The 10,828-nt window shown below is 38.4% G+C and overlaps 1 protein-coding gene across 2 annotated transcripts; it reads left to right on the forward strand.

The window, feature by feature from the left end:
• Nucleotides 1-1,412: 1,412 nt before the first annotated feature.
• Nucleotides 1,413-7,558, forward strand: r3hdml (R3H domain containing-like). 2 transcript variants are annotated; one of them, XM_047160342.2, is made up of 6 exons: nucleotides 1,413-1,617; nucleotides 2,213-2,532; nucleotides 2,643-2,725; nucleotides 3,568-3,670; nucleotides 6,837-6,952; nucleotides 7,038-7,558. In XM_047160342.2, exons 2-6 carry the CDS (start codon nucleotides 2,254-2,256, stop codon nucleotides 7,168-7,170), a joined length of 714 nt encoding a protein of 237 aa, XP_047016298.1. In that variant the 5' UTR covers nucleotides 1,413-1,617; nucleotides 2,213-2,253; the 3' UTR covers nucleotides 7,171-7,558. The 2 variants fall into 2 exon arrangements, with proteins under 2 accessions (XP_047016298.1, XP_017343348.1); XM_017487859.3 differs by having other exon boundaries at nucleotides 1,419-1,617; nucleotides 2,643-2,761.
• The last annotated feature ends 3,270 nt before the right edge of the window (nucleotides 7,559-10,828 follow it).

A 10,828-nucleotide genomic window follows, 5' to 3' on the forward strand; every position in this document is an offset into this window, starting at 1 on the left:
GTCTAGGATGAGATGTGTTGCACATGGCATAACTCCTTCAAGCCTTCCTGGAATCCTGGACATCTGGTGTTCCTCTCTTTTCATCCCCGCCATGCGCTTATTATTGCACTTCTTTCTCGTGTTAATGTAGCTGTGAGAACGCATCCATCTCACATGATTAAAGCTTTAGATCAAGTTGAAGTGTCCATACAAAGGTATAGTGACATAAATATACAAAGGACCAGTGACATTATCTAGGAACAGTGAGGGCAGGAATGTGATATTTATTAATTTAAGGCACAATCGATCATCAAACAATTTCTCCATATTAATAATGTTTCCTTAAAATGCCTTCATGACAGTTTCACTGACAGTGATTAAAATAATGCCAGTAATCAAAGGAAAATTATACAGTATTTAATCCGATAAAACCTGATCTATGGTTCTTTTTCTCCTCCACTAGTAAAGCTCCATTACTTCATCTCTGAGTTCAGCTGGTAGCTTTCAAACGGAAACAGGAAAAATGCATCATTCTGATTGGTTAATGCTGTTTCTCACCATTGCAGCTTTTAGCCAGTAAAATGTGGTTAAACGAACTACATACACGTGACGTCTTGCGCACTCGCTCTATTCAAGTAATACGAATATTTCCGTTATGACTTCACTTATAACTTATTATCTCATAATAATCAGATTGTTTTCATAATTATGGCTTAGTAGCTCAATTATCTCAATTAGGAGACACTATGCCATAGTTATGACTCATTATGTCAGGATAAAAAGATGATTATGACTTGGTGCCTCATAATAATAAGATATTATGTTATAATTCTAAGTTTTTATGTCAGAATAAAGAGACACTGGCGTAAAGATGAGTTCCTATCTCACGATTATTATCTTTAATGAGATTTTAAGTGATAGTTAGGTTAATTTTGAGAATCTTTCTCTATATATTATACTATAGTATATTGTACTAATCCGTTTTTTTTTTTTTTTTGAATTGGCAGAAATGGGCCTCTACTATGCTCTGGATGGAGATCATGTGTAATCTTATGATAACATAACACCAATGCTATTTTAACATTTTATACTATATTTACCCCAAATACACTCAGACCTATATGTGACGTGTTCAGACAAATGTGCAACATATGATATGTTGACGAAAATTAGCATGGAGTGAAATTAGCATATTTATAAATGCTGCTTTTCTCAGGCTTCAGAATGAGTGAATATGGATACCCAGGGAAGTAACAAATGATTGCAGTCCTTTTTCATAAGAGGTATTTAAATCCACCAGTTAAAAATGAATCGAATGATCCTGCAGAACAACCCCCACTCACCCAGGTGAAGTTTTACATTCCGATCGATTACTTCTGTTTAAAAGAAAAAGACCATTTGTGGGGTTTGGCTGAGGAACAGCGGGAAGCCTGGCGCTCACGACGAGAGTGTGTGCTGAAAAAGCAAAAACTCCCATCAATGTGTTTCGTGAACCCAGGGACCATCCCTGTGGGGGCTGAAGAAGCTTCAGAGCTTCTGCTCTTCGACGTCAGATGGCTTCAAAGGCTGGTGTTTAAGTGCAGATCTCTGCTCACTTCCACACTCAACTGCACCAAAGTGCTGGAATCCTGACTGAAGGTATGCAAAGTGAGGAGCTCTCATACATTCATTAGGGGGATTGTAGGGCTTAATTACCAGGTAAACCATAATCTAGTGCTCATATTCTGTAAGTTTTAAGATGATGGCTATACAACTGTTCACTTAGCTGCAGAGTTGATTTGTGCATTCACATTTGTCTTTTGTCGATCACCAAAGTGTCTTCTTAAATGAATTAAAACAATGTTATTTTTAGTTTAGTTTATAATTACATCCTTTGTGTGTGTGTGTGTGAATGCACTTGTTCTTACACTTGCATGTATATTTGCGGTACTGTTAATGAGTTTGCTCAGAGCACTGGTGCTCAAATTTAACGATCTTTAAAATGAATACTATTTCCACTACTCATAGGCTAGATTCATTCTATATCACTGTTACTGAATTCATTTTGAATGAACCTCATGCAAGCCAATATATTACGTATAATATTTATACGTTTACATCTCCATATTTGTGTCATGACATCCATATAGTCAACCGCAATGCATCATTTCGAAGAGTGTTTTCAACGTGTAGTTTAGATTAAAAAAAAATAAAGTAAATAAATAAATAAATAAATCAACCCATTCCTTCACAGTGGCAAGACTTTATCCAGGAAGCTCTTTCCACAGCAGTGCCATGCGTGTGTGCTGCAGTCACCTGGTCTTGGCTGCCATCTTGTGGGCGATGCCGTGCACCAGAGCAGCTGTGGCTCTGACCAACCCCACAGAGCTCTCTCCGCTCATTGTGGCTGATTTTGGGATTGAACTGAGCTGGAGGAACAGCAGCAGCAGCGGTGATGCGTCTCATAGCCGGAGGAAGCGCTACATTTCCTCCAGGGATATGATGGCTTTGCTGGACTACCACAACCGTGTGCGATCTCAGGTCTTCCCACCTGCTGCGAACATGGAGTACATGGTAGTGCGCCTCCTTGTCAGTTATGAAATATTTGAAATATTGTTCAACAACTGAATACATTAGTGATGATTGTTTTTAAAGAGTCTTCTCGTTGTTCTTTGTTTGGAAAGGTGTGGGATGAGAGGCTTGCTAAATCAGCTGAGTTCTGGGCCGCACAGTGCATATGGGATCACGGGCCACCACATGTTATGAGGTACACAGGCCAGAACCTGTCCTTCACCACTGGAAGGTATTAAAACCTTGTTGGGTAAAATTATGATTAGACTCTTCTACTCATAATATATGCCTTATTTCATCATTGTATAACATCATACAATACTTTGCATTCCTTATCCAGTCCTGTTTGACAGCATTTGATCAGTTGATCCTTTTCTCCCACACCGAGTCCAGGACTGGTCCAAAACTCTGAGCCTGTGACCAAAAAGTGTTATTCATTTGATAGAACACATTATATAAAAATGGGACAATTTTTAAAAAATTGAACTTTGTAAGAATTCCCTGCATGAAATGAAACGTATCTCAAAAGATTCTTGATTGCAAATATTCTATTCATAAAATAATATCTGTATAACACAAGTCCTAACAAATCTGTGTTTTTTTTATTAAGTAAAACCTGATAAGGACTTATGAATTGTGTTATCATCATGGCTGTTTTCAGTAAATAATACAATTTTCTCTGTGTCAATATTTGTAAAGAATGACGTACTTTTGTTTTTAAAATATAATTTTTTTTTAAAACATGAAATTGATTTGAATGATAAAATAAAGATACCTGTTGATAGTGGACTCATACTTTTGAACCCTAATTTACACCACCTCTGTTCATTCATTTTATTATGGTTGGTTTCTCAAGGCTCGTTGGATAGTCCTTGACTTCCCGCTGAACCTTCTCTGATAGGGAATCCCTATTTCATAGGGTTCTACGAAGACTCTTTGTGGATTCCCCAAAGAAACAAGCCAAATACCTATTTCCCCAATAGTATACATGCTGAAAAAGATAACAATCTGGTCATTTTTTTTTTCATTTTCCTGTAGATATAGATCAGTCACTGAGCTGGTGAAATCATGGCATGATGAGAAGTATTCCTTCTCCTACCCCAACAGATGCACCGGCTCTGTCTGCACCCACTACACACAGGTAAGACGCACAAACTAAAACCCCGAAAGCATAAAAGCAATAGAACAAATTTCAGAAGCAGTGCTCTGCAGCTATGTGGTACAGTAAGTGCACATGGTTTCCCACTATAAAGAATATAAATAACAAGACTAATGCTATATTGTGTAATCCTATACTTGCAATTAAAATAGTATATGAAGTACAATCAATAGTTTTATTGCAAATCATTTTATTTTCAAAAATCTCATAACTGGATGCTCTTTGGGCACTACAATCTACAAACTATGTCTGATCACATACATAGACAAACACACATTATTTATTCCTTTATCTTCAGTAACCGCGTCCAAGATCCAGTGCGCACGGACACGCACACACACGCACACACACGCACACACACACACACACACACACACACACACACACACACACACACACACACACACACACACACACACACACACACACACTCACATTCACACCTTGGGGCAAATTAGATCCAATCCACCTACTTGCATGTTTTTGGGAAGTGGGAGGAAACCAGAGAACCTGGAGAAAACCCACAAGGACGTGGAGAGGACATGCAACATCCCATCTCTACACAAATCACAAACAGTGAAAAGAATTTAAGCCCAGTACCCAAGAGCTTTATCTAGATAATCTGATTCACATATCCAGCTACTGGATCTTTTACTGTAGTTATGATCATCTTTTTTGAGAACTGGCTTAAATAAACATCAATAAAAGAAGCTCATGTGAAAGAGAAAGTGCTGCAAAAATTCAAAAGACGTGATCTGACCGCATGTAAAGTGCTATTGGTTCCTAATAGGATTGATATTGCTGAGTATTTTGTACACACATTTGTTATATTATTACAGTAATGTTGTTTTAGACTTTAGACAATGGGTATGGATGGATTTCTGCTTCACAAGAGGAACGATGGGTGTGTTCAATTCAGTTCAATTCAATTCAATTTTATTTGTATAGCTCTTTTAACAATGGACGTTGTCTCAAAGCAGCTTTCCAGAAACATATAAACACAGGATAGAGATTTTAAGCGTGTGAATTTATCCCTATTGAGCGAGCAAGTGGTGACGGTGGTGAGGAAAAACTCCCACAGATGATATGAGAGGAACCTTGAGAGAGAACCTTGAGAGGAACCGGACTCAGAAGGGAACCCGTCCTCATCTGGGTAACGGCAGATAGTGTGAAAGTAAAAGAAAGTTCATTATGCTTTTTATGTGAAGTCTGTTTTGTTGAACTGGTCCACTGTTCACTAAAGGAGCCTTGAGTGCAAAATTGTATGTAGTAATTGCAGTCCTAAGAGCATAGTAGTAACCGTAGTCCCAGCAACCATGTGGAAGTATGTCCATGTGGAATTGAGGTCCAGACCCATTTCCATGCCGTACCATCCTAAGCATTCTGCAGGCTGTAGCCTCCAGCTGATGAGAGCTCCATCCAGAGGTAGGGCGTCAGGATGGATCAGGCAGGTCCGGAGCGTAGAAAGGGTCAGGATCACTGCATAAACTCATATGTGGCTCGACAGAAGGAGAGCGGGAGAGGGAGGTAAAGAGAGGGAGAGATTGTTAGGTATGCTTACTATCCCGTGATGGATAAGACTGTGTACTTAGCGTAAAAGAAAGTCTATTCACGGTAAGCTTGAGTAAACAAATATGTTTTCAGCCTAGACACAAACACTGAGACTGTGTCTGAGTCCCGAACACTAATTGGAAGGCTGTTCCATAACTGTGTCGCTTTGTAAGAGATAGCTGTAGCCTTCGCTAATCGAGGTACCAACAAATAGCCTGCACCTTTTGATCGAAGTAGACGTGGTGGATCATAAAAGACCAAAAGTTCACTCAGGTACTGTGGCGCGAGACCGTTTAGCGCTTTATAGGTCAATAGTAGTATTTTGTAATCAATGCGAAATTTTACTGGGAGCTAGTGCAGTGTGGAGAAGATCGGGGTGATGTGATCGTATCTTCTGGTTCTAGTTAGGACTCTTGCAGCTGCATTCTGGACTAACTGGAGCTCCTACTGGAACATCCAGACAGTAAGACATTATAATAATCCAACTTAGAGGTAACGAAAGCATGAACGAATGTTTCTGCATCATGTAGTGACATTATGTTTCTCATCTTAGCAATATTTCTGAGATGAAACAAGGCTATCCTAGTAATATTATCTAGATGAGCGTCAGATGAAATACTGGAGTCAATAATTACTCCGAGGTCTTTTACTGCTGCACATGACGAAACGGAATGACTATCCAGAGTTACTATGTAATCAGAAATCTTACTTCTAGCTACACGTGGTCCTAGTACAAGTGCTTCTGTCTTGTCAGAATTTGGTAAAAGGAAGTTAATAAGCATCCAGTGTTTAATGTTCTTTACACATTCCTCAACTTTATTAAGCTGCAGTCTGTCCTCTGGCTTCGCTGAAACATACAGCTGTGTATCATCAGCATAACAGTGTACATTTTTAAGGTGTGCCTTATGTGCAAATGTGTATTAAACACTAGTTAAAAATAAAAGCTCATGTGTGAGTAAAAGTTGCTTCTTAAGAGTATGCAAGTCTGCAATGATTTATTTAGTATTTAGTATTTATTTATGCTGAATTGGATAGTGAACGTCCATTAAACCGCATTGGAAGAAAAGGGACAGGACTTATAAGGCTGCGAATGATGTAAGGAAAATAGAGTCTGCATTTACACTATGAGAGGGTCTCAGGTAGCACCTTTTCAGGACTAAAATGGATTTTTATAAATTCCACCGTGTTGATGGATTTTGAATGCCACACCCCTTTTTGTTCCTTTTGGTACCCACTATTTTATGGCTATGAAAATAGCAACAGTGTCTAAATACAAAGAAAAAAAGGCTTGCGTCCAACCAAAATAGCAACACACTGGTGTTCTCGAGTAAATTATATTTGTGTTTGCATGAAAAAAAAAAAAAAAGACTTGCTGCTATAAAGTTCTTCAGTTTTTCCTAATGTTACGTCAACTGCATTTCAATTTCATACAAAGATTACACACACAGCTAAAAACGATTTTGGAATTCCACATTTCGACAAAGAAAAACAAATATCATTGATGAATCGACTGCAGAAAGTCTTCCTATGCGGAACACTGCTGTTTAAGTAGCTGGATTGCTATGAAACCATGCGTGCTGTTCATTTTGGATTGCAGATGGTGTGGGCCAGCACCAATCGGATTGGGTGTGCCATCAACAGGTGTTCAAAAATGTATGTGTTTGGTGCTAAGTGGAAACAGGCCACCTTACTGGTCTGCAACTACTCCATCAAGTAAGACCAAACACAAATGATCCTTTACACAACCTTCATATTTAGTATTAAAGTTATAGTAACTGTGTTGTTGCTTATTTTGCAGAGGCAACTGGGTGGGAGAAGCTCCATACAAGACGGGAAAGCCATGCTCAGCTTGTCCTTCTATTTATGGCGGATCATGTAACAGGAATCAGTGCTCCACATCAAAACCCAGAACAAAGCTCAAGAGGTTTTAGTCACACTGATTGACGTGAATGAATTGTGAGTGTCACAAGAACTTGGAAGCACATTTTTGTGTTGCACCACTATTAACTCAGTTGATTTCCTTTGTAAAATATTGCATTTTTACACCTTTTAAATGTCTTTTTATTTTTTTAAATTTTGTTTACTGTGGTCGAACTAACAAATCGTCACACACAGACCCGCTGATTTAATCGCTGTAGTCGTCCCAAGAGTTAGTCCTGTGACTCTGTTGCTGTCTCTTGTCCTGTCCCTGGACTGTTTGCACTGTTTTGTATGTTTGCATTACTGTAAGAGTGGCATTGCCGTTAAGGTTCATGTTGAGAGTTAAGCACTTTTATGGTTTGTGTACACCCAATAAATTTTCTAACCTTGTGATGGCTTATTTGGAGTTGAATTGTGGTTCACTATATCCAAGTTACTATATTTTCCAAACGTGTACCAGACTCACAAAAAGAACACTGTCGTGTTTAGGAACGAAAATTACATTTCTTAAGGTTTGTATATAAATATCTAATTAATACATATGCAAAAAAAAGATCCTACATCTGCATCTTCATGTTACGTTTGATGGTCAGATCCTGAATAAAACCTCAAGCTATTAAAATTCTTACGATTAATGTGGAAAAATTGAAATAAATATAAACAGGAAATTGACATTGTCAAACAAATTACTCAGAAGACAGATGGTGTAACTCGGTGATCATTCTGGCATTAGTTTTTATAACCCACTTTATCTCAAGTTGTGTTATATAAACTGACTCCATATAGTTGTTTTAATATTTATTATTGTAAATGCGTTAATGCTGGATGAAAAAACATGGATGATCAAGATGAAAGAACGCATCAGAAAGGACTGTACATATAAAGTGCATCCTAACTAGATTACACCTGCTTACAATTTATTTTATTCCTGATTACAATATTACTGTTACCATTATACATATCAGTTATGTATAACGATGTTGGATAGTGTTGCTTATTCAAAGTCTGATCCTGGACCTGCTGTTAGGGAGAGGGTGAAAATAGGCTTTTATCACCTCCATAATGTTTTCCATTCATCCAGCAGGACCACTTGCGCTATAAAACACGAGCAAAATGGCTTTTAAAACCATAAACTGCGAGAGCAGGACCCCTTCCGGTTCACACAGTGAATTAGCTACAGTATTGTTTTTATAGCAGGGTTATACTGAGCAGTGAGGATTCATTAGAAGGGGATATTTATGCCATTCCAATTTTATTTCAGTGTTCAGAAGTCAGTATCGAGTAGTAGAGAAATGTTGCCTAATGAATAAAGCTGATATTGTGTGTCACTTCATCATTCATCACTTTCACCGTGACAGTGTGTGAGAACATGTGTGTGTGTGTGTGAAGTAGTAGTGAGTTTCATGAGGACACTCAAAAGTGAAAGCCCCTGTGGTGCTGTTGTGTAATTCGATGCTTTTAGCTGAGTCTATCATTTTATAGCCATGGGAAACTAAACACGGAATCATTTTGCACATGTTTAATGCGATATCACTGAGAGGGAATATTGTAAAAGTGTGGTTTCGTTATATCTAAATGTCGGCTGAAAACCGAACCTGTGCGTTCTGTTGAAAACAAAATAATAAAATTTTAAAAAATCCCTGTATGAAACGTAATGCAAAAGTATATAATGTTGCTTTTTATTTGAAAGAGATATAATCATTGAAATGGATTGTTGTTGTTTTTTTTTTTTTTAATTATAGTGGTGGGAATCACAACCTATTATTATAAAGTTATTACATTTTTAAAGATGTTTTTATAGTTATTAGCCTGTTTGACTGGTCACTTGAATTGAACAGGTTTATTCCAATCCTCAGTGTATCACAAATAAGCAGGTCTATAAATAATATCAGCTTGGACCTAATGTATTCTGTAAGTGGGAAGTAATGTTCCTGAAATGAATCTATACCGAAGAGTTTCATGGAATCTTTTTTTAAAAACAAATTGCGGTTAAAGAGGTCCCAGGATACAAAAAGTTTGAGAACCCCTGCTCTAAACCACTACGTAACACAGTAACACTGTGTCTTTCCCTTTTTATTTTACTCATGCACCAAATCATTCTTTCTCCTGATCAATAGTCATGACAACCCTTGAAGAAATATGCACATTTGGAAGAAAAAAAAAAAGAGGCTGAAATCAACACAAATTGTCTATTTGAGTTTCTATCATCCTGTTGCTATGGCTACAGCTGTCATATAGATTGCTCCTCTATATGAGCTTGGTTACTGTTTAACTTCCCCACCCACATTTGCCCAGATTAGGAGAATCAATAAGATAACAGGAGTACCGGCCTTACAGAGCGCCGCCAGCACCTTCCTCTAAACAAAACAAAGAAAAAAGCAGCTTGTGGCACCAAACTCTTCCATCCACATCTCCAACTTTCGTACTTACTCAGAAAAGGACAGCAACAGCAAAGAGGAACAGCTGTAGAACTCGAGGAACGGCATGGTCAATGTTAACACTCAGGCCAGCACTAATATGGAGCTTCCGTATGGTGAGTAGACACACTTTCTCTCACTCTGTCTCACTCTGTCCTCTGTTGTCCTTTCGCTAACAGCTTGGGGAGGAAGCCGGTGGATTTGTGAACGAGTCCAGATGTTTCCCTGCTGACTTCAGGTAGAGAAACGTAGCCATGTGGGACTTGTCACAGTTGGTGGGAAAGCCGCCATTGGCATCGTGAGAGCTTTTTGTGGAGTCTAGTTGTGTTTGGGAGGTGTGGCAGAGCCATGATGGCTGGTAAACAGGGCCTACATGTAGCTACAGGTGAATGATGCCGAGAGAACTTCCTCTTTTGTGTTAGGAATGGAAATATTTTAAGAGAATGCCCAGTGGAAAATATTTGCACAAAGTAAATATGCCAGATCGTTGAGGAATAAGTACAGTGTGCAGTAGGAAAAAATGATGTTGTCACTGAGTACTGACACCTGAACCAAATGGAAGTGAGGATGTCTTCATTGTGCCAGTTTGATCATTGGTGCATTTTATTTTGATCTAACGTGGATTGTGACAAAGTCTGACCTAGTGAACTATGAGAGAAAGCAGTGTTGTGACTCAAATGTTCCGGTTTCCCTTTGAATATCCATGATAATGAAAGTCAAACTGGTACCATGTGCTTGTACAGTTGAGTGCAAAAGTTTGCATACCCATAGAACCCACTGGTCTTCTCCTCCTCATTGTCCCCGATATATCTGTTGCAACCAAGAAACGTTCTTCTCGTCATAGCTGTTTTAAACTCTTCTTGAGAATAACATACGCTAGCACGAATGGGTTACTTGTTTCAGAATACACCGACATGACACTTTCAACTTCTTGGAATTGTTTTTATTTGAATTGGATGAAATCAATTTTAACATCGAGACACATTTTATTTCTATTTACAAAAATGGCTGGGGTTGAACATTTCTTCACTCAAATGTGCATCTTTGACTTCATATCACCTCTGGTCATATGCTTTCTACATGATGCAATATTACATCATTTACGGCATTTGGACCAGTCCAAATGAAAGAGTATGTATTCCACATCCAGTTTATTAGAACACCTACACACCTGCTCACTCACGCAATTAGTCATTTAGACAATCATGTAGCAGCCGCGCAATGTTGCTGTTAAAATCATCCAAGTCAAGTG

The sequence above is a fragment of the Ictalurus punctatus genome, chromosome 15 (genome assembly GCF_001660625.3).
Source record: "Ictalurus punctatus breed USDA103 chromosome 15, Coco_2.0, whole genome shotgun sequence".
NCBI classification, from domain to species: domain Eukaryota; kingdom Metazoa; phylum Chordata; class Actinopteri; order Siluriformes; family Ictaluridae; genus Ictalurus; species Ictalurus punctatus.

What these genes read in the sequence shown, in the direction of transcription:
- r3hdml (XM_017487859.3), top strand. Translation starts at nt 2,254, where the DNA reads ATGCGTGTGTGCTGCAGTCACCTGGTCTTGGCTGCCATCTTGTGGGCG. An exon ending in TCTGCACCCACTACACACAG is followed by an intron (nt 3,671 to 6,836) that starts GTAAGACGCACA and finishes TTTGGATTGCAG; the next exon opens with ATGGTGTGGGCCAGCACCAA. An exon ending in GTCTGCAACTACTCCATCAA is followed by an intron (nt 6,953 to 7,037) that starts GTAAGACCAAAC and finishes CTTATTTTGCAG; the next exon opens with AGGCAACTGGGTGGGAGAAG.